This window comes from Lathyrus oleraceus, chromosome 5, assembly GCF_024323335.1.
Source record: "Lathyrus oleraceus cultivar Zhongwan6 chromosome 5, CAAS_Psat_ZW6_1.0, whole genome shotgun sequence".
Taxonomy (NCBI): Eukaryota; Viridiplantae; Streptophyta; class Magnoliopsida; order Fabales; family Fabaceae; genus Lathyrus; species Lathyrus oleraceus.
In genome coordinates, this window is record NC_066583.1 from 652,162,237 (window position 1) to 652,182,753 (window position 20,517).

Below are 20,517 nucleotides of genomic sequence, written 5' to 3' on the forward strand. Positions count from 1 at the left end.
AACACAGGAATACCCATGGCCTGAACGCCGCACATTAGTCTGAACACTAAGCATCGGAATATGAGAGTATCAATGTTGGTCTAATCACCGGAAATCTGGTCTGAACACCACTTCGATCTGGAAATCGGAAAACTGGCCTGAATGTCACAAGTACTTCGACTTGATCGTCGGAAACTTCTTCGATCTGAAAATCGGAAACTGGCCTGAATGCCACTTCGGTCTGGATACCGGAAACTGGACTGAATGCCACAAGTTGCATCGACCTGAATGTCGGAAACTTCTTCGATCTGAAAATCGGAAACTGGCCTGAATGCCACTTCGGTCTGGATACCGGAAACTGGCCTGAATGCCACGAGTTGCATCGACCTGAATGTCAGAAACTTCTTCGATCTGAAAATCGGAAAAAACTGGCCTGAATGCCACAAGTTGCATCGACCTGATTGTCGGAAACTTCTTTGATCTGAATATCGGAAAAACTGGCCTGAATGCCACAAGTTGCATCGACCTGATTGTCGGAAACTTCTTCGATCTGAATATCGGAAAAACTGGCCTGAATGGCACTTCGGTCTGGATACCGGAAAAACTGGCCTGAATGCCACTTCGGTCTGGATACCGGAAAAACTGGCCTGAATGCCACTTCGGTCTGGATACCGGAAAAACTGGCCTGAATGCCACTTCGGTCTGGATACCGGAAAAACTGGCCTGAATGCCACTTCGGTCTGGATACCGGAAAAACTGGCTTGAATGCCACTTCGGTCTGGATACCGGAAAAACTGGCCTGAATGCCACTTCGGTCTGGATACCGGAAAAACTGGCCTTAATGCCACAAGTTGCATCGACCTGAATGTCGGAAACTTCTTCGATCTGAATATCGGAAACTTCATGCCTGTCAGCATCGGCAAAAATAGGGGACAATAATAATTGAGGCGGCACGTGGGCCGACGACCCATGCTGGGGATAATAAGTCATGAACAACCTTCAGTCTGAGCACTGGAAACAAACTTCTGGCTTATCACTTGGGATACCGAGAATGTTTCATGCTTACATGCGTATGTTTGAATTTTTCAATGGCGTAATGCTCCATGAAAATGGAAATGCTACGCGATTTGGGAGGATGCAATGCAATATGATTCTACAGGCAGGGATGTGAAATGCTGGGGAAAATGCCAAGCCGAAGCAAGGAATCCTGTTGGGGAAATGATCACAATCTTCTGGACCCTGGCATTACTGTTGGAGATGCACAGCATAATGAACTATGTGGGGAAATGACCGGCCGCGCGGTGTTCTGGCAATGGCGAGATACCGAGACTCTGACTGGGGAGAGAACGGCGCTGGAAACCTGTTGTTGGGGGAAGCGATAGTGGTTCTGGCAACCATAATCTACGAGAGGTGACTCAGCAGGGGGAGGCAAACACCGATACGGTACCGAGGTTATGCTTCCAGGAAAGAGATCATCGATCTGGGATTGAAAACATCGATCTGGCATCGAACTCCGAGGAGCAGATGCTTCTACTGGGGATATACAGTCTGGTACTGTCAACTCCGCTGGGGATATACAGTCTGGCATTGTTAACTCTACTAGGGAGTGTATAGTCTGAACCAACCGCTTGGGGAGTACAGTAGTGAGAACCTGCTGGGAATATACAGTCTGGCACTGTTAACTCTACTAGGGATATATAGTCTGGCACTGTTAACTCCGCTTGGGATATACAGTCTGGCACTGTTAACTCCGTTGGGGATATACAGTCTGGCACTGTTAACTCTACTAGGGAGTGTATAGTCTGAAACAACCGCTTGGGGAGTACAATAGTGAGAACCTGCTGGGAATCTTAAGGAAATGCCCCGAGTGTACCTATTCTGAATAGATGATTCAAAGTACTTAAAATTTACAGCAATTTTAAATGTTCATTGAGCATGTACCTGTAAAGCTCTTATGTTTCATGATGCAATGTTTATCAAAAATTCGGACGTCATTTTTGCAAACAAAATAGTAAGATGAAAATGAACACAGAGATGTACTGAATAACATGATTTTATTGATTGAATGGCCTCTGAATAGGCATTTACATCAGGAAGCAATCCCTGGAAAGAGGTAATTGCACAAAAGATAAAATATGAATTAATCTAATGGCAATGTGAAATGGATTTCTATTGGGTTCCAATTCTGCTATGACTTGCTCGTCTTCCAGATCCTCCAGATGATCAGCCTTCTAAAAAAGGTGATTAGATTGTTTTCTTTCTTTTGAAAGTTTCCAGTCATCGACATGAGATGAGATTCAGAACTAAATCAGAACGCAGTCATTCGCTTAACCCCTAACTTTTGCCTGGATTGCCCTTTTCGGGTTTTCAATCCACCGGGATACCCATTTTTGCCTAAGTTGCCTTTTCAGGTTTTCAACTTGCCGGGTGTACGATCTTTTCCATTTTTAAATCCCTAATTTTTGCCCGAACCTTTTCATCTTCTTGGTTCGTCAGGATGCCCATTTTTGCCTGGACTGTTCTTTTTACTGTCCAGCAGGTCTATTTCATGCGAAGTATTTTTTAACTGCGTCTGAGTTCACAGGGGAAGTGAAGTCTTCGCCATCCATCGTTGCGAGCATTAAGGCCCCACCATCGAAAACCTTGGTGACGATATACGGTCCCTCATAGTTAGGATTCCACTTGCCCCTGTGATCCGTCTGAGGAGGAAGGATCCTTTTCAACACCAGATCTCCGACTTGGAAACATCGAGGATGCACTTTCTGATCAAAGGCTCTCTTCATCCGACTCTGATACAACTGCCCATGACAAATGGTTGCCATTCACTTCTCTTCGATAAGACTCAACTCATTGAACCTTGTCAGAATCCATTCAGCTTCATCTAGCTTGACATCCAACAGGACTCTTAGAGATGGAATCTCCACTTCGACAGGCAGGACCGCTTCCATACCATACACAAGGGAGTAAGGGGTTGCCCCGGTCGATGTATGTACTGAAGTGCGGTACCCATGCAAGGCGAAGGGTAGCATCTCATGCCAATCTCTGTACGTAACGACCATCTTCTGCACAATCTTCTTTATGTTCTTATTTGCTGCCTCAACAGCACCGTTCATCTTAGGACAATAGGGGGAAGAATTGTGATGCTGAATGTTGAAGTTCTGGCACAACTCCTTCATCATTTTGTTGTTGAGATTAGAACCATTATCAGTAATGATTCTCTCGGGAATCCCATAGCGACAAATGATTTCTTTCTTGATGAAACGGGAAACCACATGTCTGGTGACATTCGCGAATGATGCTGCTTCGACCCATTTGGTGAAATAGTCGATGGCAACAAGGATGAAGCGATGCCCATTGGAAGCAGTCGGCTCAATCTTTCCAATCATGTCAATGCCCCACATAGCAAACGGCCACGGCGAAGACGTCACATTCAGAGGATTTGGCGGTACATGCACCTTATCAGCATAAATCTGGCATTTATGGCACTTCCGAGCATACTTGAAACAATCTGATTCCATGGTCATCCAATAATAACCCGCCCTCAACAATTTCTTAGCCATTGCATGTCCGCCGGCATGAGTACCGAAGGAACCTTCATGAACCTCCTGCATTAACATGTTCTCCTCGTGTTTGTCCACGCATCTGAGCAAAACCATGTCGAAGTTCCTCTTGTACAGCACATCGTCTTTGTTCAAGAAGAAACTGCCTGCCAATCTTCTCAAAGTCTTTCTGTCATTGTTGGATGCCCCTGCAGGGTACTCTTGATTCTTCAGAAAGCACTTGATATCGTGATACCAGGGCTTGTCATCAACCATTAGTTCAGCAGCAAACACATACGCGGCCCTATCAAGGCGCATAACATCGATCCTAGGAGCATGGTTCCACCGAACCACCTTGATCATGGAGGATAGAGTAGCAAGAGCATCTGCCATCTGGTTCTCATCACGAGGTATATGATACAACTTTACTATTGTGAAGAAAGTCAACAGTCTTCTCGTGTAATCTCTGTAGGGGACCAAAGTAGGCTGGAGAGTATTCCAATCACCATTCACTTGATTGATCACTAGAGCTGAATCTCCGAAGATGTCCAGAGTCTTGATTCTCAAATCAATGGCTTGCTCAATACCCAAGATACAGGCCTCGTACTCAGCTTCATTATTGGTGCACTCGAAGGTCAGACGAGCGGTGAAAGGCATGTGGGCACCTTTCGGAGTGGTAATGATAGCACCAATTCCACTTCCTCTGGCATTGACGGCCCCATCAAACAACAAAGTCCACTTTTCTTCTGGATCAGGTCCCTCCCCAACAACTGGCTCTTCACAGTCTTTCATCTTGAGGAACATGATGTCTTCATCTGGAAAGTCAAACTTCATCGGCTCATAGTCTTCAATCGGTTGTTGAGCAAGATAGTCTGACAGAATACTCCCCTTGATGGCTTTCTGGGATGTATACTGGATATCATACTCTGTCAGTACCATTTGCCAACGAGCAACCCTTCCGGTGAGAGCTGGCTTCTCGAATATATACTTGACTGGATCCATCTTGGAGATCAGTAAGGTTGTGTGAGTCAGCATGTATTGTCTCAATCGCTTAGCAGCCCATGCAAGTGCACAACATGTCTTTTCAAGCATTGAGTATCTCGACTCGCAGTCTGTGAATTTTTTACTCAGGTAGTAGATGGCATACTCTTTTCTACCTGTCTCGTCGTGTTGACCGAGAACACAACCCATGGAATTGTCGAGTACTGTCAAGTACATAATCAGCGGTCTCCCTGGGACTGGAGGCATGAGGATAGGGGGATTCTGCAAATACTCTTTTATCTTTTCAAAAGCCCTTTGACAATCGTCATTCCACCTGATAGCCTGATCTTTCCTCAACAATTTGAAAATTGGCTCATACGTGGCTGTTAGGTGAGAGATGAACCTTGCAATGTAGTTCAACCTCCCTAAGAAACCACGGACTTGCTTCTCCGTTCTTGGCTCAGGCATTTCCTGTATTGCTTTCACTTTGTCAGGATCCACCTCAATCCCTTTTCCGCTAACAATAAAACCCAGCAATTTTCCAGATCTCACCCCGAAAGTGCACTTGTTCGGATTAAGCCTCAACTTGAATTTCCTTAACCATTCAAACAGTTTCTGCAGATTCACCAAATGTTCTTCTTCTGTCTGAGATTTGGCAATCATATCGTCCACATAAACCTCGATTTCATGATGAATCATATCATGGAATAGAGTCACCATAGCTCGTTGATATGTTGCCCCAGCGTTTTTCAGACCAAACGGCATCACCTTGTAGCAGAAGGTGCCCCATGGGGTTATGAAAGTTGTCTTCTCCATGTCTTCTGGTGCCATCTTGATTTGGTTATAGCCAGAAAAGCCATCCATGAAGGAGAATACCGAGAACTGAGCTGTGTTATCCACCAAAACGTCGATGTGGGGTAATGGGAAATCATCTTTAGGACTGGCTCTGTTCAGATCCCGGTAGTCAACACACATCCGTACCTTTCCATCCTTCTTAGGTACTGGAACGATATTTGCAACCCATGGCGGATAATTGGTAACTGCTAGAAACCCTGCATCCAACTGTTTTTGCACTTCTTCTTTTATCTTGACAGCCATCTCTGGTCTTGTTCTTCTGAGCTTCTGCTTGACCGAAGGACAACCTTCTTTGAGAGGAAAACGGTGTACCACAATATCTGTGTCAAGCCCTGGCATATCCTGATAAGACCAAGCGAAGACGTCAACATACTCTTGCAACAGTTCAATCAACCCCTTCTTCACATCATCTTCCAAAGCAGCCCCTATCTTGATTTCTTTCTTGACGTCCTCGGTGCCAAGATTAATCACTTCAGTAGACTCTTGATGCGGTTGAATGACCCTTTCCTCCTGTTTTAACAGCCTGGCAAGTTCTTCAGGGAGTTCACAGTCTTCATCACCCTCTTCTTCAGCTTGGAAGATTGGGTTTTCGAAGTCGAAGCGAGCCATAGCAGAATCGTTATCAATAGGATCCGGTGATGTGCATCTGCATGAGTGATGGTATGTGCTTATGAGTGTGAACAGTGAGTGAAAACTAAACTAAACATTGCCAAATATTTTTATTCTTTTGAAATTTTGAAAACTGTAAAAATAGAAAAACAGTGGACAAGACTTTGAATGCAAAAGACATCCTTCATTTATGATAAACAATGCAGGTATTCACATAGATGAGCCCTACAATGAGTCATTACGCCCTGGGCGGAACGTAAGACTTGGACATGCATGAATAAACAAAGAAAAATTACTCCTCTAGAAGAGTGACTTGGACAATTTCCTCGGCAGACCAATTGTTGATGACTTCACCAGGAATCCTCGGACGCACCCAGTTGTCGATGTCGCAATCACTATCTCCATTTTCATCGTTGATCGCAGAGATCTGGCCATATTGGATGACGCCAGCACTGGAGAAAGTAATCGGCCCCTGACGAGTCTGAAGTGCTGAAGTTGTAGAAGTCAGCGCTGGTTGATACCCAATCCCAAACTTGTCGTCTTTCATTGGTAACTACAACAGACGCCCCCAACCAGGAGCAACACCTGAATCCACCAAGGCTTGCGCCTGCTTGAAAGATGAGATAGGGGCTCCTGCTTTAGCCCCTTCCATCGGAGCTGCATCCTTGATCTGAACTGACTCAAAGGCCTGACTGAGAGTCTCATGAATTTCACCTTCTACCTCTACGTACTTGAAGGTAGACAGGTTACTTACCAGTATGTCCTCCTCACCACAGACGGTGACAATTCTTCCATTGACTGGGAACTTGATCTTCTGATGCAGTGTTGAGGAGACTGCCCCAGCATTGTGGATCCAAGGACGACCCAGAAGGCAACTGTACGAGGGACTGATATCCATCACATAGAATACGGTGTTGAAGGTTTGTGATCCAATCTGAATTGGCAATTCTACCTCTCCAAACACCGACCTCTTAGAACCATCGAAGGCTCTCACCATGAGATCGGAAGGTTTCAAGATCAAACCTTCTACTTCTAACCTTGACAGGGCTCTCTTGGGTAGCACATTGAGAGAGGAACATGTATCCACCAGAACATGAGATAACACGGTGTCTTTGCATTCCATTGAGATATGCAAAGCTTTGTTATGGTTGCGCCCAGCTGGTGTTAAGTCAGAATCAGTAAAACCCAACCCGTTGCTTGCATGAACATTTGCAATGATCCCTTCTAGCTGGTTTACTGAGATCTCCTGAGGCACATATGCAGCATTAAGGACCTTCAGAAGTGCCTCCCTGTGTGCCTCTGAACACAACAGGAGTGAGAGAATGGATATCTTAGACGGCGTCTGAATCAACTGATCGACTACTTTGTAGTCGCTTTTCTTTATAATTCTTAAGAGCTCGTCCACATCATTCGCAAAAGTAGGCTCTGAGCCAGTCTGAGGTGCAGAGGTACCCTCATTCACGACTTGTTTGCCTTTGGCCTTAACCGCGACATCAGTGCTCTCAGTTTGGGTAACGGGTGGCGAGAATAGTCTGCCACTCCTGGTGAATCGCCCGATTCCACCAACATTGTCCACTACGGGACCTTCAACTTCGAGTTCAGATTTTTGACCCTCTTCTACCTTCAAAGGTCGTTCCACCCCATGATCGTGTGTGTATACACTCCCCCCATAATGCCACGGAATGGCCCTATCGCTTGTGAAAGGTAAAGGACTAGGGGTTGTGATTGTCATAGCGGCCGGTCGCACTGGTGGCACTAGTCGCGCTTCTGGCACACTGATCTGATTAGTCGGGTAAAAGATGGTGATAGTAGCGACATCATAGTCATACTCAGGAATTTCATTCATTGAAACAAAAACACCCGGAACACCGGAATCAAGTTCCGTTACATCAAAATCAGACACATTGTTTGGTGTATCAGCAACAACATTTGAAAAATTAAATACATCAATGGGAAATACACAATCAGCAGGAACAACATCTGAGAATTCTTCAACAGCATCTTCAAATACCTCTTCAACTACCCCTTCGGCAAACTCTTTGACAGACAAGTCTTCAACTTGGAGGGTACCATTGTCAAGCAAGACCTAGATACCCTGCTGCAGCTTCAAGCAATCCTTACCCTGTGTAGCGCAATCCAAACAACCTTTCCCACAACCGGGGAAAACGTCGGCCTTCAGCAAGCATTCCTTAATTTCCAACAACGGAGTCTTCAACTTCAACACATCCTTAACGGACTTGGCTTCTTCTTCCAGCATATTCACGTTTGCACCACCATGCTGTGGCATGGGATTGTTGACGACATTAGGAGCCGGTGCAAGGTTGATAGCCTTTGAATCTATGAGGTCCTGAACTACGTGCTTAAAAGCTTTGCAGTTCTCAATATTGTGGCCAGGTGCCCTAGAGTGGAAACTACACCTAGCATTGGCATCGTAACGCACCGGAAGCCTACCAACTGGAGGAGCCAGAGTGCGTAGCTGCACAAGTTGTAGTTGTTGAAGACTAGCAAGCAGTTGAGCGCACGGCATTGGAAGAGTGTCGAAACGCCGGTCCATCATCCTCTGCCTCTGTTGATAGGAGGGTCTGTTACCTGGCTGTTGTTGTTGATACTGAGTTTGCTGACGTTGTGGTTGTTGTTGTTGTAGTGGTGCTGCAGCCGGGATAGTCACAGCTGCAACATACGGTCGCTGATGGTAGTTTTGAAAATTATTCCTCTAGTTATCCCTGTTTTGATATGAAGACACAGAATTCACACCCCCTTCCCTCTGCTTCTGTCCTCCCATAAACGGCTTCTTTACTCCTGATGAAGATCCACCTCCACTGTGGCTCTTGTAGGTCTTCAGGTAATTTTCTACCCTCTCTCCGGTAGAGACCACATCAGCAAAGTTGGAGGCATTGCACCCCACCAGACGCTCCAGGTAAGGTCTAGGCAACGTATTCATGAACATGTTGGCCATCTCCTTTTCCAACATGGGAGGTTGAACACGGGAAGCTATCTCCCTCCAGCGTTGAGCGTATTCCCTGAAGCACTCATTGCTTTTCAGAGACAGGTTCTGGAGTTGAGTTCTATCTGGGGCCATGTCTGCATTATATTGGTATTGCTTCACAAAAGCCTCCGCCAAATCCCTCCAGCAACGGATATGGGCTCTATCCAACCTCATGTACCATTCCAGGGATGCCCCAGCTAGGCTGTCCTGGAAGAAGTACATAAGTAGCTTCTCGTCATCAGAATATGCAACCATCTTTCGGAAGTAGGCTTGCACATGGGTCTTCGGGCAAGAGCTGCCATTGTATTTGTCAAAGACTGGGACTTTGAACTTCGGTGGGACCCTCACGCCTGGGACCAATCCCAAGTCAGAAACATCTACCCCCAGGGGATTTTGTCCTTCTACCGCCTTCAGCCTCTCCTCTAATCTCCTGAACATGGGATTCATGCCATGGCCCAAACCAAAGTCTTCTGGCAGCAAGAACTGATCATCTTGATCATCGTGAATGGGTTGTTGATCAAGGTTGTTATGTGGGATCGGGACAGGCCCCGGTCCATTAACCTCTGCAATTGGAGGATCAGTCACGACCTCTGGTTGAGTAGTTGCGGGATTCCTTTGTATCATTTGTCTAATCTCCTGCTGTCCTTGCGCTACTCCCTGAACCACATCCATGAATTGGTTCATGCGGACCCTCATCTCAGCAAGTTCTGCTTGTAGACTTTCCATTGCTTTTTGCTGGTTTCTGCGGGTTCCGTACCGGTGAATTCCTGAATCAGCTATCCTGCTAGTGGAACACCAAATAATATGAGAACACCGCAGCGGTACCTGTTATGCAAGATATGAAAATGAATATGTAAATGCAATGACATGTTTATCAAATCCAAAAGGTATTCTACTCCCTTGATTCCAGTCTCACATCAGGTGAATAGTGCAAGAAGACCGAGTCATGGATAAACTTCTGAGATCGATATGCAATAAAGGGAAACCATCATACAAACGAGTTCAAGGAAAGGGGCCTTAGCCGAAAGTACATCAAAAGAGGATCTCCACAACAAGCCTGTGGATCATCACTACACAACAACAAAGCAATAAGTAAAGGGAGGAGCAATAATCAGGACTCAGCCTCCTGTGTACAAACCATGAGGACTGCTCCTCACTTCAGCCAGCAATGCTATCGTGTCAGGATGATCTGGGAATTCTATCAAACGCCGGATAAGCAGATTCCTTTGGTGAATAACTCCATCCAACTTGTTGATGTGCTCTCTGTAGTAATTCCCGTCATCTTCTCCGAATACCTCTTCAAGTCTGGATTTCTTCAAACCAGCCAACACCTTAAGTTCTTCAATCTGTCCTCGAGCCTCATTGAGTTGATCGGTGATGTAACCATTGGTAGAACGAGCGCACAGAAGCTCATTGTTCTTCTCCTTTAGCGAAGTCTTCAATTTCTCCATCTGACCAGTCAGTTCGGTCACCATCTCCTCCTCCTTTTCCTTCCGAGAAGTTGAAAATGCATCCCATCGCTCTTGCCACCCTGCCAATTTACCATGAGTATCCATTAATTGTTGCTTGACTCGCTTCAACTCAGAACTGGATGATCCCAAGGCCTTGTCTGTCTTCCTGAAGAAGTCCACCTCCACAACTAATTTCCTTTCTGCTTCCTCTTGCAATCTGACGGCTTCCCCCTTCTGATATTCTGCCTCATGGAATTGATGCATACAGTCTTGCAACTTCACACTTAACTCCGAGTTTTCAGTTTGAAGCTCCTCCATGGCATTCTTCAATTTGTCATACTCCTCTCGGCTCACCATTGTTGACTGCGCAGGAGTAGGTGGATACAAAGGTTCTTCTATAGGAAACGGCAGACCCAACTCTTCGACTCTTCCTTGAAGCCACTCTCCATACTGAGGGTAAGTTCTACAATCTCCTTTTCCAAGCACAGTTCTTCCTCTCTTTATCACCTTGAGCCAGGCCTCAGCTGCCTTACGGGATACAGTCAAATCAGGCGAAGAATGGAAAAACAGAGATTCTTCCACATCCTTTTCCAAAGGCGGAGTTCTTAAAGCATATCCAAACTGTCTGACTGCTAGAGAAGGATTATAGTTGATTCCTCCTCTTCTTCCTACCAACGGTACATTCGGGAAGTTCCCACAACTGTGAATAATATCCGCCCGAACCAAGCTCCGGTCAGACCACCAAGAAATATCTTCAGCTCTCAACCCCATCAATCTCTTCGACCAACCCAACGAGTCCTCGACATCAACGAACGCTCCTGATTTGGGTAGGTGAGAACTGAACCACTTATAAAACAAAGGCGCACAACAATTCAATAATCCTCCTTTTCTATTCTCATTCCTGTGGTGCACCGAATGAAAGAAATCTCCTAGCAAGGTCGGCACTGGATTTCCCAACACGAAGAGGCGTATTGCGTCCATGTCCACAAATTTGGCAACATTAGGGAACAGGACAATCCCATACACACAAAGAGCCAACACAGCATTGAAACCCCTCTGGTCACCATCTTCAAGTTTCTTCTTAGCTTCTCCCAGCAAGAAACTCAAATGAAAACCACTGACTCCTCCCTTCTGACACGTATTAGCCTTCAAGACTGATTTCCCCAAATATGTGGCCGAAGCAACCATGCTGAGATCGGGCAGAAACTCAGAACTGTAGAACAACAACTGTGACTTGATAGGAACTCTGAGAAAACTGGCAATCTCCTCCAAAGTAGGGACCAAAATATAATCCGGGAATGTGAAACACCTCAATGGAGGGTCATAGAACTGCAGCAGTGTAAAGAGAGCATCATGTTGATCTTTGGAGAGAACCGTGACGAAGCTTAGAATCAAACCGTAATCCTTTCGGAATCCTTCTAGAGAATCGTGATCCATTAACTTCATCAGTTGTTGAATAGGCTCCAAACAAACCACTGGAAACTTGTAAGCGACGTGTCTCTTTCTGCCAATATCCATCTCTAGAGAACCAGAAAAACCCGACCGGAATCAAGAAGAAGATGTAAACCCCCTAGAAATGGATAAACATGTGTTAAATGATATGAATGCGGAATGATGTGATGCAATGCATGGAAATCAGGACTGCTGTATCTGCTTGAACATCTGTCGGGTTGCACTGTCTGAAGAGAAAACCCACTGAAGAATATAATATAAGATCAAAACTCTGCTCCAGAAAACCGGGTTGGTTGGAGGTTAAGGTTCCCTGACTTTAGCCCGCCCCTCACTGGTAGGTTCTAAGAACATAAGTTTGTCAGCTTTAGCCCTTCAGTCGAGAATAATACGTTTACCACTGAAGGTTTGGCATTATTACGGGATAAAAGACCTCTGCTGACTCCCTTCAACAGGATATCCTAAAGCAAGTTCCCAGTCTCGGGGTCCTCGGATTGAGCAACGAGAATGCGCCCACCATAGCTAACATAAACGCGTCTCGGAGGAGAGGCCTCGACTGAGTTCTCGGGAAATGGTCACCAGAGTCGACGATTTCTAAAGGAACGTTTGTCGTTATGGAACACCCATAGGACAAAATATATCCAACAGAAACCTCGTCTGGAATGTGGGTCTCATGAACGACTTAACGTAGCAACATACCACGCAAGCCTCATGACTATCCACTCTAACACCTATGTGTGCACTCAAGCCTGGGTAGTGGGCTTATCTCTCATAGAACAGTCCCAACCCAACAAACAAACAACCCACAGAACCCACAGATACAACAAACATATGTACATGAATGCAATAAGGTAAAGCAGGTAAATGCTGAAAATAAATAACTGTACAAAAGAATAAACACCCAACAAACAAGAAACCTACAAAAGCTAGGAGGGACTCGCTTAGGGAAACCAGAGATTCTGGGTTCGGTCCCCAGCAGAGTCGCCAGCTGTCGCAGCCTGAAAAATACAGTGCGCGAAAAAAAAAACAACCGGCGAAGAAGGAATGACAGAAGAGTCGTCACCGTACGTTATTTATCCCAAAGGAGGGAAAGGAAACGCTCGAAGTAAACCTGGAAAGAGGAAAGGAAAAGACAAGGTCTCGCAACCAAATCTTGGGTTCGGGAGTCGATTATGCGAAGGGAAGGTATTAGCACCCCTACGCATCCGTAGTACTCTACGGGATCCACTCTTGTTGTTTTTGTCTAAAGGGTGTGTGTTTATCTAATGTACTATTTACTAAAAGAAAGGGTCAAAGAAAATGACTCGCACGGATGTCGCATCCATTGCATACGTATCTCATCTGAATATGAGAATCAAAGTCTTCGTAGCTCGGCTACCTAGGGGTTAAGGGTAATTGTGCTCGCTAAGACATCGTGTCTTATGCCTACGTATCTCATCTGGAATGAGAATCAGAGCAAAAACGGAGTTCAGCTAACTACGGGAACAAAGGGTCTCGATTGCAACTAGGGCAAGAGAAAGGGAAGGTCTCGATCGCAACGAGGGCGAGAGAAAGGATCGCAACAAGGGCAAAAGCAAACAAGGATTAGTTGTTAGTTGTTAGTCAAACTCGGCAAGACATCGCATCTTGTGCCTACGTATCTCATCTGAACATGAGAATCAGAGTTGTCGTAGTTCGGCTACATAGGGATTGCCATCTGAACATGGACTTACAAAGGAAGGCACCAGTTGTGTCAAAGGAGAGTGGGCGATGTATCTACATCCTAGCAGTAGGTGTCGCAGCTCGCTGAATCGAGTCTTAGGCAGTTACCTCTTTGCAATAGGACGGATTGACATGCCACAGGATCGGAGACGCACGAAAGGTCTAAAAGAAATGGGGAAGTTCTGCCCTAGAGTTGTCATGCAATATGTACTTAAGTGTTAGGATTTACAAATCTACACTCGGAAAAGCGTCATCTATCTCTACTCAACAATCGTGGCTGAAACAATGTTTTGTATCTCTTAAGACAAGATATCTTTCATTTTAAAAGGTTTTTTGATTGGTCGCACGGCGGCGAGAAAAAAGAGTTTGATTGGTTGGATGTGCTTTGAGTGATGGCGAGAACCAGGATTGGCGAGATATACATCTCGAATCCTAGCCTCAGGAGTGCATGGTATACACCATGTTCCATTTCCATCTTTATTTGCAAAAGTGTTTAATAGAGAATTAAGTGTTTTGAATTTGATTGAGAAAGGGTTTGGAGAAACCGCATTGACAATTTTAGGCGATGGCGAGAGTTAAGATTGGTGAGGCATACGTCTCGAATCTTAACCTCAGGAGTGCATGGTATACACCATGTTCCATTTCCACCTTTATTGAAAAAAGTGTTAAATAAGAATTAGGTATTTTGAGTTTTGTTGTGAAAATGACTTGACCTAGATCAAGTATTGATGGACGTTTGAGAAAGATTTGAATGAGTGTTTGAGAAAACAAAGTGGGTAAATTGGATGATGGCGAGAGCCAGGATTGGCGAGATATACATCTCGAATCCTAGTCTCAGGAGTGTGTGGTATACACCACGTTCCACTTCCATCTTTATTGAAAAAAGTCTTGACTATAAATTAATATTTTTTTTGAGTTTTTTATTAGAGAAAATGGCTTGACGTTGAATCAAGCATTTGATGAAAGTTTGGAAGAAAAGGAATAGAATAGGAGGGTGAAATGAATTGATTTGTTTATTGAGAAAATACTCGACGTTGGATCGAGTCATATTTTTGTATTTTTTCAGAAATGGTGGATTTTACTCTTTGGTTAGTGTCTAAAACAAATAGAGAAATAAAACAATACAACATTATATACACATTGGGGAAGTGGGGTGCATTTTGTCCCAATGGGGATTCAAAATCATGAAATAATTAGATCAGGCCCAAACAACAAATGATGCGAAATATGAGTGTAAGTGCAAGAGAACCGGCTCATTGTAAGAAAGCCCAAGAGTAAGCTATGTGAGGTTGATGGCGATGCTTAAAAAGCAATCGACTTACAAGGGTGTGGAAAATGGGCTCGATATTAAATCGAGAAAAATATGATTTTTATAGTTAAAAATTGGTTTTGAATGAATGATGAAATTAAAAGACAACAAATCTATGATAATGAAACTATGAAAAATAATAAAGCATAAACATAACAAAAAAATGTTAAAAGAAATAAAATACTAGAAGAAAATAAAATACTAAAAGAAAAATAAAATACTAGAAAAAACTACACATGAGTATTGAACCCACCCCACTCAAGACTATGATACTACCCTTCTTCACCAGACCACTCATGGTTATTTATTATTTTGATGTTACTTTAAATATATAAACCAAAATAGATTAAACATTAGAATAAAAACTAAAATAAAAAAAAAGTCTGCCAGTAGTTAAACCCAGCCGCTTGGCTGTTGGGTTCTTCAACAGAATATGCATTGAAAATGTGTAAATACTTATTAACTACTTAGGAAGTTTAAACAAAATCTTTAATGTTTATTTCAAAACTTATTCTGTATAAAAATAAATTAAAGAAAAGAAAAAAAGAAAACCAAAACAGAAGACACTTCCGTCTCCGTCTCTCACAATCCCACGAATTCTATCAAACTCCAAAGAATCTCTCTCTCTCAACTCTCATCGTCCTCAACCTTCACTTATCTACCTCAATGAAAACTCTCTCACACCACGTAACTCTCAATTTCACTCACACCAAACCCTCTTTCAATCGCGTGCCCTCAAACTCTCGTCTCTCTCACAAAACCGCTCAAACATCGCCTCTCAAACCACTCTCTCGCGTACCCTTCGCTTACCCATCACTCAACAACGTTAAGCAACAAAAGCGTAAATCCACGGTTTCACATAGACCTCAAGCAGAAATCTCACCTTCGATGAGACGGCGAATCAGGTGCTTAAATCTTCCGGCTCCTCTCTTCCAATACTGGTTCTTTGATTTTGGGATTAGGGTTTGCCTTTGGGATTTTCCGCCTCCAGGTTTTTCGTTGTTTTTTTTCTCTCACTGATTCGTTTTCTATTTATGCTTTACAAATTAGGGTTTCAAAGGGTGCCTTTGATGTTCCAGAAGAGTAACTCTGCAAAACACTTTGGATGTTCTCAGAATCAAATCGCCCTGTTAATGCTAAAACCGAAAATGGTATTCTGAGCTCGTGCTTTCTTCCTTGTTTTTGTCTTAATTCTAATTTGGGAATTTTTCTGACTTTTAACGCTTTGGTAATTAATTGCGTTTTTTTTTCTTTTTACTGCAGTGAAGATTCTCTTGTAACCTTGAGATTGTGGATGTTGCATTTGAGGATGAGGATGAGCATGAGGCTCGACACACGCCTGCTGGTATTGATTCTGGTCCAGGGTATTTGCTGCAAGTTATTTCATGTTTTGACTTGGCTCATTTGCTTTAAGCACTTAAAAGTCATAAGCTTTGAACCACACTTCAATTTATTTTTCTACAGCCAAAGCGTGAGAACACTGATGGTTTGAATGAACTGAACAGAGGACCTAGGGCCAAGGGTGGCAAGAACCAAAAGGTTTTTGCACCGACTGTTCTTGCTGTGAAAGGGCAGAATTTGCCTACTGTTGCTGATGAAGAGAAAGGGAAGACTTCTAATATTCCAGACCGTGAGCAATACAACAAGGCTGATTTTCCAGAAGAATACACAAGAGGCCCAGCAGAAACCTGGTGGCTGCCCTATATGCCTTTTGTTCTCAGTTAATACAAGTGGGCAGTTTGTTGGGCTTGCAGAGATGATTGGTCCTGTTGATTTTAACAAAAGTTTGGAGTACTGGCAGCAAGATAAATGGAATGGTTATTTTCCTTTGAAGTGGCACATTGTTAAGGATGTTCCCAACAATGTGTTGAGGCACATTATTTTGCTGAACAATGAAAACAAACCTGTTACAAACAGTAGGGATACACAGGAGGTATTGTTGGATTTAGCAGCTGCAGATCTTGATAATGATGGATCAATCAGGTATGCCTCAATGTTGGTAACATTATATAACCTGAACACATTCTGTGTAGCTGAAATTTGTTTATATTTTCCGAGTTTTATCGCATATACCAGCTTCCTTTTTGTTAACCTTTTACTTTTATGCAGTAAATCGGACTTTGTCATATACAAGCTTAAGCAAATGGGGAAGATTACTGAGATAGACATTCTACAAATTAGCAAACAATTTGATTCCTTAGACCATGGCATATGCGGCAAGATCACTCTAGCTGACCTCATGGAAACTGTCTAATTCAGCTATCTCTTCTGAAAGTGTAGACCAGTGCAAGAGACCGGCGATATTTAGGACATGAGACATATTTGCGAACTTGTCTCATGTGTGGCGAAACAGATTCAGGCTTTCAGCAACTAAAACCTGTGATCACATCATCAAGTCATAAAGTTAACCTTAATGCTGGATCATCTTTTATTCTTTTGAAAGCCAAAGGGAAGTATCCTGTGTTGAATCAAACTCCTCGCATAATTTTATGAGGATATGTGATATAAACACTGAAGTCAAGCTTCTTCAATCATTTACCGTCATCTGCGTGGAACATGTATGTTCAATGAATAGAAACACTAGCTTCACTTTCCTAGTACTTGAAGACTGAAAAGACGTGATTTTATTCGTAGGGCTGATTCTATTCGTTTGCTGATGTAATGTAATGCTTATTATATGTAATAAGAATACACAAAATTTAGGTTCTTGATGTAACTTGGAACAATTGTAGTAATGGATTATTTGTTGATCCTGTATGACAAAACAGATGATCGCGCGTTTAAAGGACTAGGCCACTAGGAGCGAACCGATACATCTACACTTCTTTGCTTTGCATTATACTCAACTAACAATAAGCATCTCAAATGTGTCTTTCATGTTCCCACAATGACGTTTCGGTGCTTTGCATTATACTCAACTAACAATAAGCATCTCAAATGTGTCTTTTATGTTCCCACAATGATGTTTCGTGCAACGAGAAAACTGTGGCAGATTATTTTATGACTCAAGTTAGTTTTCACGTGGCAGCAGAAGCTTCGTCGAGCAAAGCAAAATTGATCAGATCCTCACTTTTGCTTCCTTGAACTTCTGATTCTCTGTCTAATGCGATGGATGCTCTCGAGGAGTTCTGTTGTTTGTTGCCACCTGAAATTCTTTGGTCTCTCTTCACTATCCAATACTAAAATTGAGACATTCAAACCAGAAACTAGTTCGGTTTCAATCTCACTAAGCTTTTGATCTATATGTTCCATGAAGTCCTCGTACGAGGATATTTTCGACAAGCTGCTGGATACGCTGTTTTCATTCCCAGTATCAGTGCTAAGCGATTTCAGAAGATTATCTATCTCCTTATCGTCCAGTGGTTTCTCTCGACTTTCGAAAGAAATTTGCACATCTTGAATATCGTTGAACTTCATCTTATTAGAGTCAGAATCATCGTTGAGAGAATCTTCTAGAACTTCCTCCTTTGGAGCAATGATTCGAACTGGATTCGAGTCGTCTTTTATCGTGTCTTCAATCTTCATAGTCACATTTCCAACTAGCTGGCTTTCTTTCAAAGATATTGCCTCACTTAGCTTTGCGGAAAGCTCGTCAAGCAACTCAATGCGGATTTCAGATTTTTCCAAAGCCTGCAACACTTGTTTCCTCTGAAGAAGCGTGTCCCTTGCATAATCTTCATCCCCCTTCTGGATACTTATAGCTGCTTGTTTTTGAAGCTTCTCAGCTGATTCTGATAATCTTAACAGCCTCAATCTAGCACTATTTGCTTTGGTTCTTGTGGTGTGTGCTTCCGCATGAAGTTGATCAAGTTGAGAACGTAGGTCTTCTGTGTTGATGGTGGTTGAAGAAGCACACAAGAATATAGGTTTTCTTCTCGTTGTTGTCAACATCAATGAAGGAACAGCCATGGTTGTGGCTGTTACTCCAACAAGGTTCAGTATCATCCTCTTCACAACTTGTCTCATCATATGCTTCTAGGTGTAAGCTTCTCAGTGCAGCTGGACTGGTTATTACATCCAAGCAATAATTGATTTTATCACATGATCAAAGGTCCCATGTCTTGCTTGACCAAGGGAAAATAATCACTCCATCTCGAGACAACATGGCGAGACCCATAGATTCATGGAATAGCAGGTGATGATAAGTCTAAACGAACCAGTCAGTGGGTAGACTCGTGACCAAATGAAATGGTCATGAGGAGAAAAGAAAAATAAATGAGTAAATGGAAAAAAAATTCAGGACCAAAATCGGGGTATGACACATTCTCATTCAAATGGCAACCAAGTGAAGATCTGAATTGCTGCTGAATTGAAATCCCAACCCTCACTAAAGGAATTTTCAGTTTTCTTTCTCTTTTTTAAGCTTGAAATTCAACATCATTAGTTGATTTTCAAAGCTCAATTCCTTAACCTAGCATCACCATCACACTTCCAAAGAAAAAGTAGATCAAGAGCTTGAAGGATTCGTGTTGTTTGAAGCTTCATTTCAGAGGTAGAACCTCAAACTTTTTTGATTCAGATCTTGCAATACAATGTGATTTTCTTTGGTTTATGATGTTTTCTAAAGTCCTCTCACTTGAGGCAGGCCAGTGGTGGTCTTAATTTTGCAAATCGTGCCATTTCAGTTCATATACCATGATCTTCAAGCTCACATTTCTCTCTAAATAGAAATGGTGAGGCAGATCCATGGTTATAGTGGTGATGTACATCACCTCGGCTTCATTTTGATGTCCTCTTTTTTTATTTTCATTGCAATTTAATTTCCTGCGCGTGATGGCCGGATCTTATTGGATCGCCGGAGAAGATGGTGGTTTCCACCACCATCCCCACATGGTAGCCTCCCAACCTTTGGATCATGTTGAATCGTTTTAATCTTGGCCATTACATGTGTTGACTTGTTTTAATGCAAGGTGTAGTGCGTTTGACTCAAGTATACCGTGTATCCGCGCCTTAGAGCCATGTGATCATTGCCACGTCAATTAATGAAATGATCTGATGGCGCTGGATTTTTCTATTTTTCTTATTTTCCTTTAATTTCAGTTAATTCCTTTTATTTTCAAAAATTCATAAATATTTTATTTGAAGTCACAAAAATATGAGACCAATGCCAAAAAATTTCTTGAAAAATCTAGTTTCATATTTTGATTTTTAATTATTTTTGTGACTTCATTTAATATTTTTTGTGAATTATTTGGTTTTTAATAAATTTAATTCATTTTAAATACTTTTTGATATTTGAAAAATCAAAAAATATTTTCCTAACACCTATGGATCATGATAAGTCAATGAAAAATAGTCTCATCAATTTCTTATTTGATTTGAGATTTATTTGAGTTTTTTTTCATTTTGTGTTATTTTTCTTTGTTTTTAATTGTTTTTAAATAGTTTCTGATTTCAGAAATTGTTGAGAAAATTTGTCAAAGTTTGTTTAACCATGTTAGACCTGTGAGAATTTAATTGGACTTGTTGAAGTTGATTTGAATTGAATTTGAGGTTTGACCATATTTTGTTTATTTTATTTTACATTTATTTTTTTAATTCAAAAATACCAAAAAAATATGGTTGACTTGTTAACTTGTGATCTTCATTTCTCTTTTGTTTGGCATTGATTGATGATGATTTGGTTCACTTTTGACCAATTGAGCTTGATACTTGAAT

The 20,517-nt window shown here is 42.6% G+C and overlaps 1 protein-coding gene across 1 annotated transcript; it reads right to left on the reverse strand.

Annotated features, from left to right (window-relative positions):
• Positions 1 to 17,925: 17,925 nt before the first annotated feature.
• LOC127082693 (uncharacterized) lies at positions 17,926 to 18,816 on the reverse strand. Its single transcript, XM_051022918.1, has one exon. It carries the CDS (start codon positions 18,802 to 18,804, stop codon positions 17,926 to 17,928), a length of 879 nt encoding a protein of 292 aa, XP_050878875.1. The 5' UTR covers positions 18,805 to 18,816.
• Between the last annotated feature and the right edge of the window lie 1,701 nt (positions 18,817 to 20,517).